General features: G+C 41.5%; 1 protein-coding gene across 6 annotated transcripts in view; it reads right to left on the bottom strand.

Moving 5' to 3' along the window:
* The window catches only part of LOC109621530 (transcription factor collier), a 409,396-nt gene that overhangs the window by 283,498 nt on the left and 100,796 nt on the right, over positions 1–25,102 (bottom strand). For 4 of the 6 annotated variants that reach the window (XM_062855901.1, XM_062855897.1, XM_062855898.1 and 1 more), the window contains exon 5: positions 22,190–22,263. In XM_062855901.1, the coding sequence (XP_062711885.1) occupies positions 22,190–22,263 (74 nt within the window). Of the gene's footprint in view, positions 1–12,699; positions 12,769–22,189; positions 22,264–25,102 lie in introns of all 6 variants that reach the window. The other 2 variants (XM_062855902.1, XM_062855899.1) reach the window with 1 other exon arrangement.

Raw genomic sequence — 25,102 nt, 5'->3', positions numbered from 1 at the left:
GAGGCCCACCGATGTCAAACACATGAAAATAAGAAAGAAGAGGTGCTTATTATTCTCACACGACGACGACGGCTGCCTGTTAAGTTCAAACTTTCAACAAGACAACATAATTCAGTGCTGTCAATGTTCTCCCAGACTGAGCGTGGTCGTAAACGGTGGTGGTGCCCTAATGTCTTAACAAATTAGGGCGTCTTATTACACCAACTGCCTCTGGCCACATCCCGCCATCAGGTCGACTCAGCTCGGAGGGCAATGTAAACGACGACGACGGAGGGTGCAAGGAAGCTGTGAAAAGTGGCGTCTTCACGGGAAGATGTTTATCTCCGTGTTCTTGTTTTGGACTTTTGAGGTTTCCACGGTGCTCTCATCGTCCATTCGCTCTGTTGCATTGGAAGACGGATTTGATGAAGTGTGAAATTGTAAACACTTCCGGCTTTTCGTAGTTTGCTGTACGCTTCGTCCTCAAACGTTTTAGAACACCTTGTCTGGTTTTAGTACAAATGGAGCTGGATGTATGTTAGCAATTACTTGATTGAGTGGTACTTGGTTTGGTAGTAATCGGAATAGCAAACACGTTCTTACTTTCGAGTGCCCACTTGAAAGTTGAATACTTTCCTGGTGTCCTTGTTTGATGAGCACCCTATTTCATCAGCTTTTATGAAGGCCGTATCAAAAAGTAACAGATTGCCGAGAGCAGTACAGTAGACTGTATCTCTGACATGTGGAGTGGTGAGGGTGATTAATCGGTCGATTTGAAACTTGATATGATTAATGTGGTGCGCTATTGACGAAGTGTATAAATTCTCTAAATTGTGTCATATGGTGCGAAATCAAGGGAGAATCAAGCCGCAAGGTATGCACTTGCCAAGTGGGTTGCAACTGAAAGAGGGTGGGTAAAAAAGGCTTTGGAACAGTTAATGCATTTGACATTTTCTACTAAGTCATTTCATCGTTATCTTGTACTACATCAAACGTAGAAATTGAATATCTATTATTTTGGTTTTATGACGGTTTTAAGAAACTCTTCTAGTCTGTGTGACTACAAAATGTTACTGGGTACGCTGCTAATAGGCAGTTCGGCGTTCGTCTTCTCATTTCTCAATCAGAGTGCGACAATGATACAATACTTAGTGCAACTGCTTACAATCGTGTTTGAAAAGTTCATCCGCGACCTGCTCCTTTCCAATGACCTTAAGGTGTCATGATGCATCACTAAGCTCTCTTACGAATCATTGACTTTTTGCTTTTCAATGATTGTTTGCCTCGCGTTTTTGAAGTGATAAAAAACTGTCAATTCAGCAGCCACGCAGCAGAAAAAGTATCATCATAATCACTGCTAGTGAGCAAATAGCATGATACTTTTTCATGCGACTATTCGCTGAATTGGCCGAGAATTATCACTTTGAAATTTCGAGCCACATATCCAACATGGCTGCCGATGCTGATGATGCCGTAAAAAGCCTTAATGTTCTTTGACTTACTTTTCATCCTAATCTAGCGCGGGGGGGGGGGGGGGGGGGGGGTGGTTACAGCTTGTCCATTATGTCTGACATTGGATTGGTTTCCCGCAACGTTTTCTTTCTCCAAAAAAGTATTGAAGTGTTCTTTCCACCTGGCAGCACAAGTAACATTTTGAGGACCAATCAGCCTTGTAGAGGTTTTGATAACCGTCATAAAACCGTACACCTTTTATTTTGGTTTTATCATGGTTCATAGAACCTCTTCAAGTCTATTTGACTCTAAAAAGTGTTACTTGGGAGTATTCATAGTTTTATCTGTTACCTTTTCCTACTGCTGCTCGACTGCTCTCGGTTCTCTGTACCGCTTTTTGTTCTGCTGGTGGTGGTTTGAATTGATGCTGATAATGGATTTAGATACCAATAATATATATAGGTTATGTATGTTAAAAGATTCTTTGGAATCTCTGAAAAGATAGAGAATGTCCGGTAAGGAATGCAGATGTACACAAAGAATATCAATGACACTGCCTCTTTGTCTGTTCTGGGTGTTATGTTTTGAAACATTTGTACTGTTCATCCATTTGCACAATGCTACTGTTGAATACACTGAAAAATATTTAAACCCAAAGAATAAGTTCTAAAAACTCAAATTTGGCTAAACAGCTTATAGTTTTTACTCAGCGTTGGGTTGTTTTCTCACTCACCCCACATGAATGTTGTCAAAAACGAAGAGAGAAGCACCGACATATCCGTGCGGCTCCGTGGAAGTAGCCAAATTTGGGTTATCTTGACTAAACCCAAATTTGCGTCAAATAAGGCCTCCGCTGGGTGCAAATAACTTACCACTGGGTGAAATTTTTTGCAGCGATCAAATGAGATTTACCTAGTGACCACTATCGCTGTTTGACGCAAATTTGAGTAATTCCACGGAGGTGCGGGATTGCGTCAAAAGAACTTAAATTTGGGTTGATTTGTAGTTCCGTGTAGAGTACAACAGACCAATGACTCTGCAACACCGATACCGAATCGCCTCCGGCCGTTGAAATTTGCACCATTCGAAAAATTTAATGCCATCGAATTTACATATTTTCCGTTGACGATTGACTTGAGGCAAATCCACACACTAACTCTGTGTGTGCCGTCGTCGTCCGTTCGCTCGCAGTCTGGAATTGGCCCAGACACAAGTGACACATTCCGAGAATGTGTCCAATATCTCTGTCCCCTTCCCACCCCCGTGCACAGTGAGTGCTGGAGAACCCACTTGTTCCAAGGACTACTGCTGCCGCCGGATGATGGTGGGTACGCAATAAATAAATATTAGCACATATATGAGATGGTTGTGTTCGTGGCGGTAAAACTGTAATGCCGGAAGGCTCCTCCGATAGAGCACACGGCCATCTGACGCACTGACAATGGAGGCAGACCAGGCGCCTACAAGAACGATGGTATTGCCACATATGTATATCGAGTACGACTCCTACGTCGTCGTCGTAGGACGACCTGGCTCATATGCTAATTTGAACAGATGCGCGTCCGTCCATGGCGTGTGTGTGGTTTTTCGTGCCTCGTCAGAAAATCGATCATGAAAATGGAATTAATTCGGACGCGCGGGAGCTTCTTTCGGGGGTGCTCGCTCGCTCATCGCTCGCGAGGAAGATTGACAACCGCGTCCGTGACGGCGCGAGACTTCCCCATACGCAATTCCAGGAGGACCATTTAAGTGTGATTCTTCGAGCGGGGACGCTCTACCTACTGACTACTGTAGTAGTGCGTTTGCGTTTAGCTTCGTGGTTAACATGGAACTAATTTTCCGTAATTACCCCGTCGTCGCGAAGGGGTGCCCGACGACAAAGTGATAAAGTCGCTCACGTGACCTGCCACTTAGAGGGGGAGTGGAATGAAGATGAGCAATTCTCAGTTTTTCTAGGTTAAGAGCTCGTAAAAATGATGAACATATGCTGTTCAATAGCGGCTAGGCTCGGGAGCTATTTTCGAGAGGGGGCACACCACTAATTGGTTGCGTGCCAAGCGCGCGCTTGCATGTGAACAATGAACAAGATTATGCGACTTGGTAAATTTTGGGCTCTGTCAAAATTAGTTCACTTCCTCGGTGAGAGTAGATTTATGCTTGAACGTAATCTACTACCCCTGAACAAGATTCTTGGCAGCTACACGCATTCTGTTGTTTACTTACACGCATTCGTCATGCCACGTGCCAAGCCACTATGTCATGGGTTCGATCAGCAATTTAATTCTAATCCAATCTTTGATTCCGCTCCTTGTAGGCCATCTATTTACCTTTGCCTAGTGCGCACGTGGCGTTTAAATTGTCTGCACTGCTTCTGTGCTTGTACTCCCCCTTCCTTATCGCCGCCAACGACGTCATAAATCATCTATCATCGTGCAAACAAGTGTCGTTAAAATTCTTTTCCACCATAAATCATTAAATTAATTGAATCTTTTCGCAAAAACGGAGAGCCCACCGACGATCGTCGTTCGATCGCTCTGCCTGCTGCTACTGTTGCTGCTTAGCATAAAACTTGTCCTCACCATTTCTGGTCACGGCATGGCGCGGTCGGCCGATCGGTTTCTCTCCATCCGTCAGATGTCGCACTCGTCGGCGCGGCGGGCACGCATTGATTGAAAAGTCAGCGAGCTGCGCGCAAGAAAATCGAATCATTCCCCGCAACCGCGGACCAAACGAAGAAGACGACAACCATGATCTACGACAACACGTGTGTTGTCCTATCTGTAGAGGGGGGAATCGGTATGAAATGCGCTGTTTGAATAAAATGCCTTTCTTGAACAAAGATTGCGATGCATAAGCTAATATTACTTACCTTACCGATCAGGCTAAGGCCGGGGTGGCCTCTGCTGTACATAGTAGCCGCCTCCATTCCACTCGGTCCATGGCTGTTTGTCTCCAGTTCCGCACTCTGCGTAGGGTCCGCAGATCGTCCTCCACTTGGTTGACCCACCTAGCTCGCTGCGCTCCACGTCTTCTTGTACCGGTCGGATGACTCTCGAGAACCATTTTAGTCGGGTTGTTATCCGACATCCTGATGACGTGACTCGCCCACCGTAGCCTCCCGATTTTCGCGGTATGGACGATGGTTGGTTCTCTTAGCAACTGATGCAGCTCGTGGTTCATTCGCCTTCTCCAAGTCCCGTCTTCCATCTGCACTCCGCCGTAGATGGTACGCAACACCTTCCGTTCGAAAACTCCAAGGGCGCGTTGGTCCGCTGCACGTAGGGTGCATGTTTCGACCGGTCTAATCAGCGTTTTGTAGATAGTTAAGTTCGTGTTACGGCGAACTTTATTCGATCGTAGAGTTCTGCGGAGTCCAAAGTAAGAACGGTTTCCTGCCACAATGTGCCTCTGAATTTCTCTGATGGTGCCGTTTTCGGCGGTCACCAGTGAGCCCAAGTACACTACACGAATTCTTCAAACGCCTCGATTTCATTACCGTTGATGAAAATTTGGGGTGTTGGGCGCCGTGGTTCCTCCCTGGAGCCATCATGCCATCATGTACTTTGTCTTCGGCACATTAATGACTAATCCGATTCGCCTGGCTTCACTTTTTAGTCGGATGTACGTTTCCGCCATCGTCTGAAATTTACCAGCAATAATATCAATATCATCAGCGAAACCAAGCAGCTGAACGGACTTCGTGAAAATCGTCCCACACGTGTTTATCCCCGCTTTTCTTATTACACCTTCTAACGCAATGATGAACATCTAGCAGACCATCACCTTGCCGTAACCCTCTGCGAGATTCGAAGGGACTCGAGTCCCTGATACTCGAACTACGCACATCACTCGATCCATCGTCGCCTTGATCAATCGTATCAGTTTATCCGGGAATCCGTATTCGTGCATAATCTGCCATAGCTGTTCTCGATCGAGTGTATCATACGCCGATTTGAAATCGATGAACAAGTGATGTGTGGGCACGTTGTATTCGCGTCATTTTTGCAACACTTGGCGGATGGCGAACATCTGGTCCGTTGTAGCGCGTTCACCCATAAATCCAACCTGATACTGCCCCACGAACTCTCTTGCAATTGAGAGAGTATCTTGTAGGCAGCGCTCAGTAGTGTGATCGCGCGATAGTACCCTCAATCCAACTTGTCGCCCTTTTTCTAGATGGGACACGCGACACCTTCCATCCACTCTTCCGGTAATACTTCCTCCTCCCAAATCATGGTAATGACCCAGTGTAGTGCTCTCACCAGTGCTTCTGCACCGTGTTTTAGTAACTCGCTTGGTAGTTGATCTGCTCCAGCGGTTTCGTTGTTTTTCAACCGGCTAACCTCCTCTTCAATTTCTTGGAGGTTAGGGGCTGGAAATCTGTCGTCCTGCGCTCGTACTCCTAGATCTGTTACCGCGCCACCTTCGATACTTCCAACGTCGCCATTGAGGTGCTCATCGTAATGCTGCCGCCACCTCTCGATCACCTCACGCTCGCTCGTGAGAATAGTCTCGTGATTATTTCGGAACAGTTCTGCCTGTTCCGCGCCTGTCTGTCTGTCATTCGCTCTCGTACGGTGTTTCAGTATTCTCGCCCATGCTGAAGCATTCTCGTTTTCCAACTGTTCACATTCCCGTCGTACCAGTCGTTTCTGTGATTCGGAGTCGCGAAGCCTAATGCTGTAGCCGAGGTACTACCTATGGCGGATCGGATGTCCCTCCAGCCATCTTCAAGCGTAGCTGCGCCAAGCTGCTCTTCCGTTGCGTTGGTAGGGCCACTGCTAACTGCTGCGCATAGTCTTGAGCCACTTCTACGTTACGAAGTTGCTCGATATTGAGCCGCGGCAATCGACTTCGACGCGCTGTGATAACTGTCGAAAGTTTTGAGCGCATCCGAGAAGTATTTACCGTCGATTAGAACGTGGTCGATTTGGTTTTCTGTTTGATGGTCGGGTGATCTGCAGGTGGCTTTGTATTCATTATTTATTTATTTATTTGTCTAATCAACAGGCTATATGTAAGCCCCAAAGATGTTACTTAATTCTAAGATTTAAAGTACAAAACTTACAGTCACATATAAAACATACATACTAACAATGGATAGTCAATTAATACAATACATATTATAATCGAAACTACACATACAAGAACAAAAAGCATCATACAGAATAAACACTAAGTAGACCTTGAAAAAAAAAACAGACTGAATCTCCGACGAAGTATTTGACGAGACACGTTAAAATCAAACAGTGAAGAAACTCTGTTGAAATTACGCTGCAATCCATTGGCACTCCCGAACATGATGTAGTTCGCCCGGTTCAAAGGCAGCCGCAGCATGTAGTTGTTGCGAAGAGCACGAGGTTGGACATTGATGTCTATTTGACCTAGGAGAGCGGGACATTCGATGCGTCCCTGAAGAATATCTGTTACCAGTAAAGCCCTGGCAGTATCTCTACGGGTCGACAGCGGTTCCAAGTGGATTAGCTGACAGCGGCTTTCGTAACTTGGTAAACGATATGGATTGTTCCAAGGCAAACGTCGAAGAGCGTACCTCAAAAACCGTCGTTGAACGGACTCGATCCTTCCGACCCCATTATTGTAGAACGGGTTCCAAACAACCGAGCAGTACTCTAGTATGGATCGAGATAGGGCACAGTACAAGGATTTAAGGCAATAGACGTCCGTGAACTCTTTAGCTGTTCTGAATATGAATCCCAGTACACTCGAAGCTTTCCCGACGACATAGCTGATATGCTGTTTAAAGGAGAGCTGTTCGTCCAAGACTACACCAAGGTCTTTGATATGACTAACACGTTCAATTTGGGTACCTGACAAATTATAATTGAACAGTACAGGCCGTTTTTTGTTCGAGAACGAGATCGCCGAGCACTAAGATGGGTTGACTTCCATTCGATTTAAGGTACACCATTCAGCAAATGCATCCACCTGTCGTTGAAGGAAATAGCAGTCTTCAATTGAGCGAACACGAAGGTATAGTTTAAGATCATCCGCAAAGGGTAATCGCGGTCCTTCGATCACCATGTTTACATCGTTGAAATAGATCAAAAAGATCAGCGGTCCTAAGTGGCTGCCTTGTGGGATACCAGATGTTGCGGCAGAAGAGGACTGACAATCACCTATAACGACAGACAGGCGCCGACCAGTGAGGTAAGATTGAAACCATTGCAGCAGGGGGCCATGGATTCCCAACCGATCTAGTATAGCTACAGCAATACGATGGTGCAATTTGTCAAATGCTGCAGTCAGATCGGTGTAAATAGCGTCTGTTTGAACGCGCTTCGATATGCTCTCGATGATATGGGAGGTAAGGCACAGCAGATTGGTGGCCGTAGAGCGACCCGGCATGAATCCATGTTGGTCGGAGCTAATATACGGTTTGCAGTGAGCGAATAGCGGGTCCATGATGACGATTTCAAACAGTTTGGCGATGGCACAGAGCGAAGTAATGCCGTGATAATTGCCAACCTCTTGTCTGCTCCCCTTTTTGTGGACTAGAAACATGTGTGCAAACTTCCAGAACGTTGGAAATAGGCCAGTGGTTGCGGAGAGTCGGAAAACGTGAAGTAATGGTGACAGAAGGTTGTTGATTTGCATCTTAAGGAACGCCGATGGAATACCATCGGGACTTGGATTATACGACGTTTTGAGTTTTAAGGCACCCCTGGCAATCATATTCTCGTCAATGTCAACGCTGCTCAACGATTGCCCAAACTGTGGAACTGTGCTAGCGGCACGTGCGACGTGATTATCATCCAGCTCCTCATCGACGAAAACACTAGCAAATTTGTCGGCGAAAAGGTTACATATATCTTGCGGAGAGGAAGCAACTTTGTCATTGAGTGCCATAGAAGCTGGCAAACCAGATTCGCGACGCTGTTCATTCACGAATTTCCAAAGCTGTTTTGGATGAGATTTGAGCTTTCTCCGAATGCCGCGTTGGTAACGTAGGAAGCATCGCTTCGAAACTCGATGATCCTCACATAGTAGTTCCGGAATAACAGTGTGCGGTGTCTGGTGAATTTCCTCAGGGCGGATATCTTTGCGGGAGCTTCGGACTACCATACCACGGGAGGCTGCAAAATTTACGCATCGCTGGCCGTTATCATTCGATACGGCGTGCAGGCTGTTTCGCTCGATTACCGGTCTGTACATTTCCTCCCTTCCCACCTGCGCGTTCATGTCGCCGACAACGATTTTCACGTCACGCGGCAAGCAACCATAATATGTTTGCTCTAACTGCGCGTAGAACGCTTCTTTCTCGTCGTCCCTTCGTGTGGGCAGTGGACGTTGATGATGCTGTAGTTGAAGAAACGTTCCTTAACTCTCAACATGCACATCCTTGCGTTGATCGGCTGCCACCCGATCACACGTTGTCGCATCTTGCCCAACACTATAAATTCTGTTCCCAGTTCATTGGTGGTGCCATAGCTTTCGTAGAAGGTAGCCGCTCGATGCCCGCTTTTCCACATTTTCTGTCCAGTCCAAAAAAGTTCCTGCAACGCAACGATGTCGAAGTTGCGGGGATGTAGTTCGTCGTAAATTATCCTGTCACATCCTGCGAAACCTACCCAGGTAACCAATAAGCATTTGTATAAGCCCCATTTCTGTTTTATATCCGCATTCGGCCTGCTTAATGCAGTATCATAGCAGTTCGACTGCTGAACTGCCCTATATTAACAATTCAAATGCTACTTAAAATCTGACAGCAGTTTTGTAGCATTTCAAATGCACGGTATATTTCGGTCAATAGGCATCATAACTGCTACTTTATGATGATGATGATGATGATTAAAGTGTATCCACCATCAGCGCAAGGATTACCTATGACTGCAGAGTAATTCCGGAAGGGAATTATCTACGTGATGGTTTGTTGTAGCAGGGTGAGTTGAAATTGCTGAATCCCTTCGGTAGTCAACATAAAGTTGCTATCTCATGACAAAAGGCTGGCTGCTCCACGAACTTAAGTCAGGTCATCAGTTCTTTCAACTCCCTTAGGCTACCCCGCCGTGTGTGTGTGTAATCCCCGTAATATAAAATGGACATCGTTCAATGAGAATAAAATGAAAGACACTTAGCTGAATAAACTTCAAACAGCGTAAACTTCACCACAGGAACCCAAAATCCTCGATTCCAGGAATACTCCGCGAGTGTTGAGCACTGCATCCGAATCCCCAGCACTTGAATGGTACCAGAAAAAGTCAACATCAACGCGACATCTAATCTTGAAAGAGTCCACTTTTTCTTGAACGTTGAAATTGGGGCACCAATAAAATTGAGGCTTTCTTCCGGAACAGGCCTAAACGTCACACGTAAGTCCCGGTTGCAGAACGTTCCGACTTTTGTACGTCAAATTCCATTACTTCGATATAAACTACATAACAAAATTGACGGACGGGGAAAATTTTGCGTCCACCTCCTGGCACAGCACACTTTGATTGGCATCATAACTGCTACTTTATTGCCATAAAACTGCTAAGAGAGATGAGTGATTCTAAAACAACAACACATTTCCACTTTCTAATTTACGTGCCATGGTTGTAGAAGTCATCATCATTCGCATGTTGTTCAGTCAATGGGAATAAAATCAATGGGAAAACATGCATTGGCAAATTAATTCCATGGTTGGTTTTCTGTGATCGATTTTATTGTCAGCACCTTTCGAGCTCATTGCATAACGATGCAACTGCCGGTGTAATACTCATGTCTTTAATAGATCACAAATCCAACGCGCTTTATCTGATCATCTATAGCTTACCCTGTAGCGCGGTTCAGCACCATCGTAAGCCCGAGGATCGAGGGATCAAATCGCAATTTAGCCGAATGCAGCAAAAAAAAAAAACAGCAACAGCTGTCAAGACGAGCCCCAAGCCTCAAAAGTTCCACAGCAGGAGAGTAAGTAAAAAGAAGAGAAAGGGTAGCCATAAAATGGGCAGGGGAAATATTTTGTTTTTATTTTTGACAATCTGGGGGATAGGAGGGATAAGCATTTAATCAGCCCTATATCGGGCCAAAACCTGCATTTAATTAGAACTAATGGCGCATACACGGCAGATTAGCATTTATTGACCTGCTCTAAAGGCGCATATAGTGCCGAATTAATGCCATTTTAACTGCTTATTGGTTACCTGGGTAGTGACTTGCAATTCCATGTTCCAAGTTTCCAATCGTAGTCTTTATTTCGTCGCGTGGGTCTTTGCCGATTGTATCGAGTCGTATTTTCTCCTATGTTATTCGCAATGGGGATTTTTACGGGTGGCTTATTGGGACACTCCTGTCTCGCCGGAGGGCCATCGTGCCAGTTCTGCTTAACGCCCTAACCAACACTGGGACGACCACGCTGATGGGGCTACCACCTTGGATCTAGCTGGGCGTGATGCAGCGTTTCTAACTCGCTGGATGCCAGAACAGACGCTGTTTGAGCCGCACCTCCTTGGTGAACAGACGCTCGGGCGGTACTGACTTCTAGCTGAAGTCAGAAGGACAACAGTGCCCAGGCTGCACTACCAGCTAAGCACACAACTCTTAGCTAGCGGTCTTTGTCAACGCTTGACCCGTGGAAGCATGAGGTAGGAACTTGTGAGAACCAGAGCTATGTTGGACGCTCTCCTTATCGACTCACCGTTTTGTTGTCCCGACATAGATTCCGTTGCTGATTTGCAGGTGCTTCACCTGGGAGAGGTCAAATCCAAGCTTATTCGCGATGAAGTATAAGACATCAGCGTCGGAAATTTAGAACGATGGTTCGTTCTGTCAAGGTAGCCATTGCGCAGGATGCTGATTTCGATCAACGGAAAGTAGATTCACAAACGATATAACGGATAAAGTCCGAAAAAATTTTATCGACAAGAATATTCTTGATTTTGTGGTTGGCTTTTGTCTATCCAATACAAGAGCCAGATGTCAACTATATCTAAAGACACGTAGCTAACGAATTCTGATACTGAATATGCGGAGTTTTTGGGTTGCTCGTGAACAGTGGCGGCCGGTCCAGATTCCAACGGCCTGGAGTTCGTAGACACAGGTGGAGAAGCTTCCAGCAATACTTACGACAGGTGCTGGATCATGGACACCCAAGAGCTTGGGTCTTTTCGGGGGCAGTGAAATTGGTGGCGTCAAATGTCTTTCTCTTTGATCTTGATGGATAAAATATCGCAAATGTATCAGCTTAAGAAGCATCATTCAACCCCTATCTCCCCATCTCGACAATCTCGACGCGCATTCCGTCTCCAGCTCCAAATCGCTACTACCTTGGAGGTCCGATCGGCAAAAACACTCAACTTACGCGGAAAATGTTTTATTGTTCCTGGAGAAGAAGAACCATAGGTATAAGGTAGAGGTTACATCTCGCCTTTGACTGGACTGGGCCCTGACTGACCGAAGCTGCGCCGGATTGAAACAGAAAACAAAAACAGAAAGGGCTATTCCAGAGCCGCGCGGTCCGACAACCGCTGACGACGAAGACGTTGTTCGTTGACAAAGCCGCAAACGGTCAAACGTCTTTCTTGATTTGGAAGTGTGCAAGTTGACCCGGTTTGGATTACATTATAATAAATGTTTAACAAAGCGGTGGAATTTTGTGCTGATCGAAGAAGGGCGCGGTAGCTGGAAGACGACGAAAGGGGATTCGTTGGCGAACAATATTGGCGATTGATTGATTCTTTTTGTTTTGCTGTGCCGAATTTTGATGGAGAAAGGAAAGTTGCGAATTTGTTTCGGTGGTGAAACGGATGAAGAATAGAAACCATTATAAACAGTAGCAATCAGCTGTGACAGATTTTGAAAGAACATGGTTTTCCGACTAAACTGATTGGATTGATGCTTAAAATCAGTGCTGAATATGTCATTTCTACATATCTAAATTCAACCATCTACAGCTCATTTTAGAAGCTGAACCTGAGAATATGGTATTTGAAAAACTTGTGAGGCTAGACCAGTACTACAAGAAAGTACAATACTCAAGACAATACTACTCAGCACTGCTTGGGAGTTACCAGGGATGACATATGTGAATATTGCTTACTTCCATGCACAACCATGTGTTAAGAAATCACAAATTTTGTACCAAATAAACCAGGTTTCAATGTTTTAAAAGTTTGCATAAATCGCAGACGTCTCGAGATTTGAATCATTACCAGCTTTCATGAAACCCTAGGAACATTATCTGTACGCTGCTATTTCGCTCGCTCTCCAACCGGTTGATTACATTTCTACATTGTACAGTGCATCATCCCAAATTTGATTACTTACCGGTCTATAATCACAGGATCTGACGGTGTTTCGTTGCGATTACCACAGCTCTTCTTGTCGCAGCATCGGCTGAAATGGAAAAGCACAACCGGGGAACGGTTGCCGGAGGAGAAAATTGAGTTTGGAAATTTGCTTGCAAGCCCTGAAACAGTACAAATGTGGTTGAAGGGAAGGATAATTTTCGGGCTGAGTGTATAATAATGATTACTATGTAGGAGGTGAATACGCGATTCGCCTGGATATGGGTGCATTAATTGCTTAATAACTAGGTTTGGTGTACGAGCGTGAACGTAGTTATCAACCCGAAACTGTCAACGTCCCAACGACGACAACGCGATGACTGTTCAGTGTTCAAATTATGTAGAAGTCTAGAGGGCTACCGGCAACGACGACGAAATTCGTTCACTCGTTCGCTCATTATTCAACAGCTCTAATTTCATTATTCTAACCCGAAATTCTTCCCCATTCGGAGGAGTGGTAATCTCGTTTGATTTCGATTGCCCCCTTTATAATATGACGGCTGCGACGTACCTACGACGATACGGCACGACGCAATCGATTCCTATTCGGTTCCTATACGGTTGGAGAAGGTCGAATCAGGAATTCTTCGCCGGGTGCTACAACAATAAAACTGAATTTTATGGTCATTGGCCTTTTATGTTGCTAGATTTGTGATGTTTCCGTTGTTCGAGTGGGGAAACTGCGGTCCGGATGTTACGTCATTGTTCTGCTTGGATTCTGTTGGTTCGTTTCATGCGTGGAGCTCCAGAGTCAAATGAGGATGTTTATAGCAATTCTTATGAATTTCAGGAAGTGTTTCTACTTTCTGCTTTCTAACCTCTGTCTTCTCTCTTCTATTTTCTTTCCACTTTCGTTTTTGTTTCTTTCCTGTCTTACAATCTTTCCATTATTCTAAGTTCCTACCTTACTGACTGGCTTAATTTCTGTCTTTCTATGTTTTCTCCATCTCACTCCTGACTAACAATCTTTCTTGAATTTTAGTCAGACAATTTATTGGACGTAACTAATTTATTTTACCCGACGTTTCGGCCATTGGGTGTGCCCTTTTTCAAGGGAAAAATGGTTTGTCGTCTTCGTCTTTAAAGATTTTGCTGTTCTGCTTGTCGTGTGGTCATAGTTTTGCTTAATTGTACATTTTTTTGCATTAACACTTTTACTTGTTTTGTCAAGTTAGTCTAGTTAGCACCACTAAAAAAATAAATTAGTAACATCCAATAAGTTGAATGACTAAGATAGCCGCAAATAAAAGTCAATACGAAGTGCCAGTCGCAACTACCATCGAATTTCCTATTCGGTAGGTGGGGTGGACCTGGTAGGATGGTTAGATTACATTCTCATCACGCCGTGAGGGCCTGGAACCGGATCTCACACCCACACGCAATCAGTACAATATCTGTTTAGAATCTTCTAGAACTCCTTTGAGCACATGTCGTCAATCTACACGCGTAACACTCTCAAATGTCCTAAAACGCCTTAAATTTCGTTAGAAAATTTCAAACTCAACTGAAAACCCCTGAAAGCCCTTGAAGCCCACTGAAATCTCTTGAAATGCCTTAAAAACAGTCCCGAGCTTCACGTAGGCTTCCCTTAAACCTTTTAAAAGTCTCTTAAAAGCCTCTGGTCCCCCTTAAAATAACTGAAACGCCTTGATAGGCCTTTAAACGCCTTAGAAAAAACCCACTGTAACTCTTGTAGACTTCACTTAAAATCACTAAAGCCTCCTGAAACACAAAGAAGCAACAACCTGCAATCCCCTGAAACGAACTGGAATGTCTTGGAACGCCTTGAAAACCTCCTGAGCCTCCAGTAAACTCTCATTGATCTATACTAAATCCCCCTGAAAGCCCCCTGATAACCCTCAAAAACCCTTAAACTGCGCTGCAGCCTTCGTAAATTTACCTTAAACTCTACTGAAGCCAGGACTGAAACTCCCAGAAATTGCCTGAAACTCACTGATATCCATTGAATAATCTTGAAACTCCTTAGAAACCCTCTGAGACACTTGTAAACTCCACTGAAGCTGCCCTAGAACCTCGGAAATCTCCTGAAGCCATTCGAAAGGCCTTGAAACGTATTAACCCACGAACAGATGCGTGTACTCAGTACCCAACGTGACCGTTCCTATGTTAAAGCCCTTATTGAAAATTCCCTGAGACCTTGCGCAGACTTCTTCTAAACTGAACTGAAGTCCTTTGGAACACCATAGAACGATCTGCGATCTCATGAAACTTTCTTATTGAAGACTTCCCCGAAAACCCTTTCAGGTCATTGTAAACTTCCCATGTAGGCCACTGAAATTAAAACATGCTGAAATGCCTTGAAATTATACAGAAAACTCCCTTGAGGCCCTTCAGTGGTGTCATCGAGGTTGCTCCAAGTTACTTACTGAGTAACCAGCTCTTGAGGTCAAACAAAAAAAAACTTTTCTACTACTAGTATGAGTGCCCTAGCAAATATAAGAATCCGAAAATGCACAAAGCCCCTCTTTTTGCGCCTTTTCTGCCAACGTGCCTCCATGGATTCCTACAGAAATTGATCCAGGAATTCGATCCTTAAATCTACCAAAGTTTCATAAACTTCTACAACTTTTTTTCTCCGAAATTCTTCCAGAAATTCTTTAGGAAATTTCTCCACGGATTATTTCAATGGGTTTCTGCTGAAACTCCACCTGGAATTACTTTAGAAATTCTTCTAGGGATTCTTTAAAAAAAAAATCATAGGAAATTTTTCCAGTCATTACTTTAGAATATTCTGCTGGGATTTCTTTCAAAGATTCTTTAACAAATTTTTCAATTGGTTTGGGGCTGTCCATTAATTACGTAAGGGAATTTTTGCGATTTTCTGATACCCCCTCCCCCCCTTGTAAGATTTTTTGTATGAGAAACCAAAATTTTTTGTATGGCGCGTAAGATTTCTCAAACCCCCCCTCCCCCCTTAAACCCTTACGCAATTAATGGACAGCCCCTTTCTTGAAAATATGTTCAGATATTCTTCAGAAGTTCGTTCTGGTATTTCTTTAAGAATGTCACCAGAGATTCGCCCAGGAATTGTTCTAGAGGTTCCATGAATGTATCCAGAAATATCTTCAGGGATTTAATAAAAAAAATCCTGCAGAAATTCTTTCAGAGATTATTATTATTTTCAGTGAAGCAGTTAGGAATTTCTCCATAGATTCCTGAAAAAGACCATAGAGAGATACTTTCAGGATATTCCTAGATGTATTACCCCAGATATTTATCCGGTATTTCCACTAAAGATAACTTCAATAATTTCTTCACGGATTATTTAAGAAATTTATTTAAAAAAAATAATTTATGGAGACATTTAGTAGGAAACATCTTAAGTGTTTTTCTATTGATCTTTGCAAGCGGTTATCACCAGGTATTCCACAGATTTCTCCAAGTATACTTTCAGAAAATCCTCCAAGAACTTCTCCTGGATTATTCCTATATTTTTTCTAGGAATTGTTATATTTTTCTAGGAATTCCACCAAAGCTTTACCGAGAAGTTTCTCCATGAATGTCTTAAAGAAATCATCCTGGTATTCTTTCAAGAAGTTTACTGGAATTTCTTCAAATATTCCTGCAGAGATTCATTCAAAAGTACGTACATTTTAATGTCTACAGGGTTTTACCGAAGATTTCTACACTACCAACAATTCTTGTACCCGAATGTGGAAATTTGCTAAAGTGTACTCTTAAGTGTACGTTCGTAGAATGAGAGGTTCTGGTTGACACTTCAGGGGAGAGTTCGTCTTCCTGATTACTGAACTCAGGGTTTCTTTCTTGGATTCCTTTTGAAATTCTTCTAGGGAAATATTCTTCAGAGACTTCCTCAGAATTTAAAGAATTTCTTCAGTAATTTCAGCGAGAGATTTCTATAAACTCAAGAAGTTTTCAGAAATTCTTCCAAGAATTCCTTTCCAAATCCCACTGGGGTTGCTTCGGAAATTATTCCCAGAGTTTCTCCATGAAATTTTTGAAAAATCCCTTCAGTGATTGTTTTGCAGAAACATCAACATGGATTTTTTTTAGAAATTTTAGGAATATTTCCATTTAGAGATCTTTGCAGAATTTGTGCAGATGTTCCTCCACTTTTTCAGAAATTCTTACAAAAATTTTTGAATCAATTATCAATTATCATTCCTAGAAGGTATTTTTCAAGAAATTAAATCCCTTAAAACTCCTGGAGGCATCTCTGAAAACTCCTAGAACAAAATTCTGTACATTGTTTTGGAGTAAATCCTTGACAAAAATTTCTACAGCAATTTTAGAAGTTATCTTGTAAGTAATTCTTGGTAGAACGACTATGATAATACCTTATCATTAGAGACTTATGGAGAAGCTCTGCAAGTAATCCCACGGAGCAAAAACTACTCCCGGAATTTCGGATTATCTGAAGAGCTCCTAGAGATATCTCTGAAGGAATTCTCAGGAAAATGTCATTCAATTTTGGAAGGGATTTGCACGCAAAAACTGCTATACTATCTGAAGAAATTTCTGAAGAAAATCGAGCAGAAAAAATAAAAAAAATCTTGTAGGAATTCTTTAGAGAACCCCTGCAAACATTGAAAAAAATGAATTTCTGAAGGAATCTTTGAAATAACTCCTGGAAGAGTTGGAGAACCTACGTGGAAAAAGTTAATAGAAAGTAATTCTTAGAAAATTCCATGAAAAATGCTAAGGAATAGATTTTGGAATAATATTTGCAGGAATTGTTGAGAGAATCCAAGAGAGAATCAATGAAGAAAAAATCTGAAAGAATTCCGGAAGGAAGGTCTGAATAAATCCAAAACAATGCCTGGAGCAATACCTGAAGACACTATTAGAGAAGCCCTTGGGAGAACTTCCAGAAGAATCTTGAGAATTTTCTAATGGAATTAGCATAAAGAAACTAAATATGACAACCAGGCATTTCAGTACGAGTACTAAATTAAAACTGTTTAAATCATTGATATTGCCGCATTTCGTGTTTGGAGATTTTCTTATAGCAAATGCTTTGATTTCTTCCATTGATAAATTAAGACTCGCGCTAAATGCATGTGTGAGATATGTTTTTAAACTAACTAGATATTCCAGAGTTTCCCATTTGCATAGTCATCTTATTGGTTGTAGTTTTTCGCATTTTTACAAATTTAGATCATGTGTCACCTTGTGTAAAATAATGCTTTCCAAAAAGCCAGGCTATTTGTTCACCAAACTGAATCCAATGAGAAGCGATAGAAATAAAAACTACCTCATTCCTCAACATCTGTCTGCTTATTATAGTCAATCACTGTTCGCACGAGGCGTTGTATATTGGAACCAATTGCCCCTCAATATTAAATCTAATACAACGATATATAACTTTAAAAGGGATCTTAAGCAACATTTGGCAACATAAATCAGCAATAGATGAGAGGAAACCTCAGGAACATGAATTCGTTAAATAATATCATAGATAATAATCATGGTGTAGTGATAAAAAAGGCTTTCAGCCTTATGCTACGCGAATAATGGTAATGAAATAAATAAATAAATAAATAAATGCCCAAGAAAGTTCTCTGAAGAAATTCGAGCAATTATTCCTGAAAAATTTCTAGAAAACAAAATCTGAATTTTTAGAAGAAAACTTTTGAGAAATTACTAAAAAAAAATCTCAAAAACTAAAAAAAATCTATGGAGGAGTTCCTGGAAAAATCCTAGTATAATTCGAGAAACTTCTGGAAGAATTTTCTGAGAAAGCCGCAAGAAAAACTCCTGGAAAAAAATCTGGCAATATTTTTGAAGCAATTCCTTAAGAAATGTTTGAACAATACAAGCATCGCTTAAAAAATCACAGGAGGATTTTCCGAAGATACCCATGGATCAGGTTCAAAGTTAATTTTCTGGGAAATTCCGTGGGAAATATTTAAGAATTGCCAAGGAAAATTTCTGTGGGAATCCCTAAAAGAATATCTGGAGGAATCCGTGGAGAAATATTCAAAGAAATCCAAGAACAGTGATGAATCTTTAGAGGAATTTTCTCGAAAATCATTCATTAGAAATCTTGTAATCTTCTATCTTCTATCTTCTATCTTCTATCTTCTATCTTCTATCTTCTATCTTCTATCTTCTATCTTCTATCTTCTATCTTCTATCTTCTATCTTCTATCTTCTATCTTCTATCTTCTATCTTCTATCTTCTATCTTCTATCTTCTATCTTCTATCTTCTATCTTCTATTATCTATCTTCTATCTTCTATTATCTATCTTCTATCTTCTATCTTCTATCTTCTATCTTCTATCTTCTATCTTATATCTTCTATCTTCTATCTTCTATCTTCTATCTTCAATCTTCAATCTTCAATCTTCTATCTTCTATCTTCTATCTTCTATCTTCTATCTTCTATCTTCTATCTACTATCTACTATCTTCTATCTTCTATCTTCTATCTTCTATCTTCTATCTTCTATCTTCTATCTTCTATCTTCTATCTTCTATCTTCTATCTTCTATCTTCTATCTTCTATCTTCTATCTTCTATCTTCTATCTTCTATCTTCTATCTTCTATCTTCTATCTTCTATCTTCTATCTTCTATCTTCTATCTTCTATCTTCTATCTTCTATCTTCTATCTTCTATCTTCTATCTTCTATCTTCTATCTTCTATCTTCTATCTACTATCTACTATCTTCTATCTTCTATCTTCTATCTTCTATCTTCTATCTTCTATCTTCTATCTTCTATCTTCTATCTTCTATCTTCTATCTTCTATCTTCTATCTTCTATCTTCTATCTTCTATCTTCTATCTTCTATCTTCTATCTTCTATCTTCTATCTTCTATCTTCTATCTTCTATCTTCTATCTTCTATCTTCTATCTTCTATCTTCTATCTTCTATCTTCTATCTTCTATCTTCTATCTTCTATCTTCTATCTTCTATCTTCTATCTTCTATCTTCTATCTTCTATCTTCTATCTTCTATCTTCTATCTTCTATCTTCTATCTTCTATCTTCTATCTTCTATCTTCTATCTTCTATCTTCTATCTTCTATCTTCTATCTTCTATCTTCTATCTTCTATCTTCTATCTTCTATCTTCTATCTTCTATCTTCTATCTTCTATCTTCTATCTTCTATCTTCTATCTTCTATCTTCTATCTTCTATCTTCTATCTTCTATCTTCTATCTTCTATCTTCTATCTTCTATCTTCTATCTTCTATCTTCTATCTTCTATCTTCTATCTTCTATCTTCTATCTTCTATCTTCTATCTTCTATCTTCTATTTTCTATCTTTTATCTTCAATCTTCAATCTTCAATCTTCAATCTTCTATCTTCTATCTTCTATCTTCTATCTTCTATCTTCTATCTTCTATCTTCTATCTTCTATCTTCTATCTTCTATCTTCTATCTTCTATCTTCTATCTTCTATCTTCTATCTTCTATCTTCTATCTTCTATCTTCTATCTTCTATCTTCTATCTTCTATCTTCTATCTTCTATCTTCTATCTTCTATCTTCTATCTTCTATCTTCTATCTTCTATCTTCTATCTTCTATCTTCTATCTTCTATCTTCTATCTTCTATCTTCTATCTTCTATCTTCTATCTTCTATCTTCTATCTTCTATCTTCTATCTTCTATCTTCTATCTTCTATCTTCTATCTCCTATCTTCTATCTTCTATCTTCTATCTTCTATCTTCTATCTTCTATCTTCTATCTTCTATCTTCTATCTTCTTCTTCCTATTCTATGTCTTTCTCATATTGCTTCATCCGCTGTGTCTTCCATTTTGTATTTTCAAGAAAAACAGAAGATTGAAAACCACTGACGTCCAAGGATAAACAGTAATCGTCTTTCCATTTTCCATCGTTACCTCTCTCTAGCCTAGGCCTACGCACACCAGACGTCAACACACAGCAAAAATGAATCGAATCTGGTTTGGCGTGTGTCCCGAGCCCCTTGTAGGATTCGATTTTTGCTGTTTCCCTCGACTAGGAGAATGGCCAACAGCATCCAATCGCTTCCCTTTCCACACGTCGGTCGTCTCGTCGTTGGTCACAGTCCAGCTCTATATTTCCGATATCTCCCGAGGGGATTCAGCTCGGCTCCGGCTCCGTCTCCGTCTTCGACTCCAGTACAGTAGGGAAACCTCTTGAGAAAAAAAGGCGTGCTCTACTGGGAATTGGCTGGCTGGCTGTAGGAGCTGCCAGTACACCCTGGTCGTCGTCGCCGTCCTGGAGAATGGGTCGTGAAAAGACGTGTATAAATATAGACACGCACACGCCTACGCATCGTCCACTCGCACACACAGCTGCGGGTCCAGGAAGTTGTCGGTACAACGGAATAAGTATCAAACATAAAAATATTGCACCCGTTTTTGCCGCTCATGCTGGGGAGAGCGGTACATAATGCACCGCATCAGCTGTTTCTGCGTTATCAAATGATAATTTTGGTTTTAAGAAGGTTTTATAGCTGTTTAGAATCTGAAAAAATGCAAAATTAAGGAGCAACTTCGAGTAATATAAATATGGTCGCCACATTGGCCGACTAATATCCCTACCTAAGATTTTAGGAGCACAAATCTCTAATATTTGCTAAATAACGTAGCTCACTTTGGTGATACGTAGGATTTAGTCTTCTCATTAGTGAGCAAAGTCAGAATAAACAAATGACTGTAGTTAGTTCAGTTAGTTGGGGTCTCCAGTTAGCCTAGTAGTTAAGGCTACGGATCGCCAATCCGGAGACGGCGGGTTCGATTCCCGTTCCGGTCGGGAAAATTTTCTCGACCCCTGGGCATAGTGTATCATTGTACTTGCCTCACAATATACAAATTCATGCAATGGCAGGCGAAGAAAGCCCTCCAATCAATAACTGTGGAAGGGCCCAAAGGACACTTAGTTGGAGAGGCCAAGTCCCAGTGGGAGCGTAGAGCCATACAGAAGAAGACGAACTAGTTAGTTCATCGCCTCATTCGTCTGATTTGAGGTACTGATGATTGTATACCACTTTTAAAAATCGAATTCAGCATTTAATGTTTACAATAGTTTTGAAAAAGTTCAAAGAATTTAAGCAAAATAAAGTTTCACCATGCCCATTCCACCCCTCGACGTTTCGTGTTCCATTCTTCACTCTTACTTCCTGAAATATCCTTGTCTTTCGATTTCAATGTTATTGCTCCATTTTCCTCGTCGTCATCGTCCGGGTTGCTCGAGACGTCCATTGCTGGAAGTCTACACAACCACCATTCCCGATAAGGGGTTCTCTGCCAGCACTGACTGATCCTTTTCTCTGCCAGCCACGTAGGTACCTACCGGGGACGGAAACGGACAGACAGATGATGACAGACAGAGAACCAAGAGCGTGCTCTTTTCCATCTACCCATCCGGGGCAAAAAAACAGAATTAAATCACCTGCTGTCAGGTTCTGTCTCGGGTTGGGTTGGTTGGACGTTATCAGTACGGGGGTTGATAGCCAGAGCGCTCTCGCTATGGATTGTGGTGACACTCACCTGCACATCACTTCGTGTGTTAGTAGCACCCTGCACATTTCCGGATTCTTGTCCTGGCCTTCGTAGACAATGGCCTGTAAGCAAACAGAAGAAAAAAAAAATACGGTGGAGTTAGATTGTTGTTGGATGGTATCGTTTGCTGACAGCAATATAGAATTAGTCGGTCAAATAAGCAGGTTACGTGTGCGAGTTTGGTGTTTGCTGTCAATATGGATGTAATAGGTGAGCAAGCTGTTTGCCGACGATTAATAACCTGTGTGGACTCGTGTAGACGTTACTATTGAGTTTTAGTGAATAAATATCAATGTGTTACTCTTTGTGATATTAACTTGATCTAATAAATCTGAAAATTTTGTGTAAATCCATTTGATATAAGGTACACCGGGGCAAGATGAAATAGATTTCAATACAATTTGGAAATTTTTCGTTCTCCAAAAGATTGTTTGAATCAAAAACTATGTGTTAAGCCCTTCAAACTGTTTACCATCATTGGATAACATCATTTTAACCCGCTGTTTCATCTTGACCCACCCGTTTCAACTTGCCCCGGTGTACCTTACTTGGGTTTTGGACCCCTAGTATTACCAAAGGTTCACCGGCATTGCTCGAAGGCCATACAAGCTTTCTTGATTCTGAACTCACTATGAGGTGTCCAGGAAAGCTTGGAATCATGAATGACTCCAACGTATTTTACCTGTTCAGTCACACTAATTTCTTAATCAACGAGGCGCAAGGGCCGAACGCCTTACGGTGTCGCTTTCCATAAAAAAGATGTTTTACTCGGAGCGGAGTATTCGAAAGTTCACACTAATCCTCAACTACAGGTACTCTTCGAAATAACGTACGAATAAATGTTCTCTTTGTACGTTATACCGAAGCAGAAGAAAAAAATAATATTTTCATGCTAGTGTTGATGAATTCGATGTGAAATTAAACCCAAATAATGATTTTCGAGAAATTTACAAAACTTATAATGAAAAACATATGTATTCACGAAATAGTCATTTAGTTTTTGTGCTTCGATATAACTTACATTTTGCTTCAATGCTGCAACAAAACATCGATTTGAGTTTATCTGGGGGTTGTTTTTGGAAAAAATAAAAATTTTCAATGTTGTACGTTATATCACAGCAAAATGTACGTTATATCGAATTCGCTATATCGAAAGTACGTTATATCGAGGGTACGTTATATCAAAGATTACCTGTACCTGAAGAGCGCTTTGCGTCGGGTCGAAAAAGGCACTGATCTTGGTGCTGCTGCACATACCAACTGACAATGTTAGGTATTCGTCGGTAAAATCATAAGTAGGAAAACCGTTATTATTAAGTTGTCTCAGTAGTATATCTGTTACGAGATTTCACAAAAGCGACGGTAAGACTCCCCCTTGGGAGCATCCACAAACACTCACGTTTCTAATCGCTGCTAGATGCATTGTCGATGGATAAAAATTAAAATTGCTCAAAACAAGCCCGGTGATGAGAGAAATTTATCATGGAAATAAAAAAAAATCAGGCAGGGTATGAGTACCCTTGTTCAGTCTATGCCCCTATGGCACTTAAGAGAGTTCGACTGATATGTGTGATCGAGCTACTATATCGGCGCTACAGTCTTGGGGAATCAAAACGACTGTTTGAGTCAAAACGTCGGGACAAATCTTGAACAGTCGTTTTGATTCCCCAAAACTGCAGCGCCGATAAAGTAGCTAGATATGCCCCTATGTTAATCCTATTCCAAAAACAGACAATTCAAGCACCGGTTGCTTCCGTTCTTTTTGTTATCATAAATGCTCACTCCCGACAAAAAATACAAAACAAAACAAATAGCGCTTATTAGCTCTGTTTTGAATAGGACGAAAATGGGAGAACTGTGCAAAATTTCAACGAAACGGGGAAACTAGATAATTTAGCGTTAGTGGTTCAAAGTTTGCATACGATTTATTATGAAAATCGCAGAAGTCGCCTATTATACTGGAACCTCTTTTCATGGCATGGTCTGGAATGAATAAGTTTGAAATGTGCACGAATTAACCCTCTAATGGATACCTGGGGTCCATTGGACCCCAGAGCCACTTTGAAGTGGTCGCAAAAAAGTTTGGATTGACACATCGGTTCCGTTTTCACAGTACCTTCAAACTACACCGCGATGAGTTATTTGTGCAAAAATAACAAATATTTCATGGCGTATTATAGACTATTTTTTTGTCAAAGTTAAACCGGGCGATTTTGGTCCCCTGGGGTCCATTGGACCCCACGACACGAATGATTGTATCTTGTGATCGTCACTTCCTAGAATAATGCTGTCTTCGACAAAATTATTCAATAGACCAAGAGCAATCTTGTGACGAACAAATTGAATTGGAATTAGCCCAGTAGGTGGCGCTATTGTTTATTCAAATTATGGATTGAAAGTTAAATTTAGCTTGAATATCTTGAGATTCGGAATGTATAGAAAGTTTGTGTCTTCGGCAAAAGTGTTCAATACATCAAAGATTATTTGGTAATGAAAATTATTTTGAAGTTTTTCTGCAAAATGGCGCTAATTAGTTCGTATATGCCCAGTATCCTAGATTACCGAGTGGCAAGCGTCCTCAAATAAGTACGCTTCTTTTGAATTGAATATCTTGAGAATAACACAATATAATTACATTCTGTTCACAATACCAATACTTCCAATTTGGTGGATAATTTACTTCAGAATTGACTCACCCGGATACCTCCAGGAATTCCTCCCAAAATTTCTGAAGGAACTCCTACCAGGATTCTTCCAGAAATTAATACAGGGATTCTTTCAGTAATTCCTCCCGAGGTTCCTCTACGATTTCATCTGGGAAATCCACTTAAAAGCCCTCTGGAAATGACTCCCAAAACTACTTCAGGAATTCCACCAGGGATTCAACTAGGAATTCTTAAA

The sequence above is a fragment of the Aedes albopictus genome, chromosome 3, assembly GCF_035046485.1.
Source record: "Aedes albopictus strain Foshan chromosome 3, AalbF5, whole genome shotgun sequence".
Lineage (NCBI taxonomy): Eukaryota > Metazoa > Arthropoda > Insecta > Diptera > Culicidae > Aedes > Aedes albopictus.
This window is presented reverse-complemented; position numbering and strand designations above follow the sequence as displayed.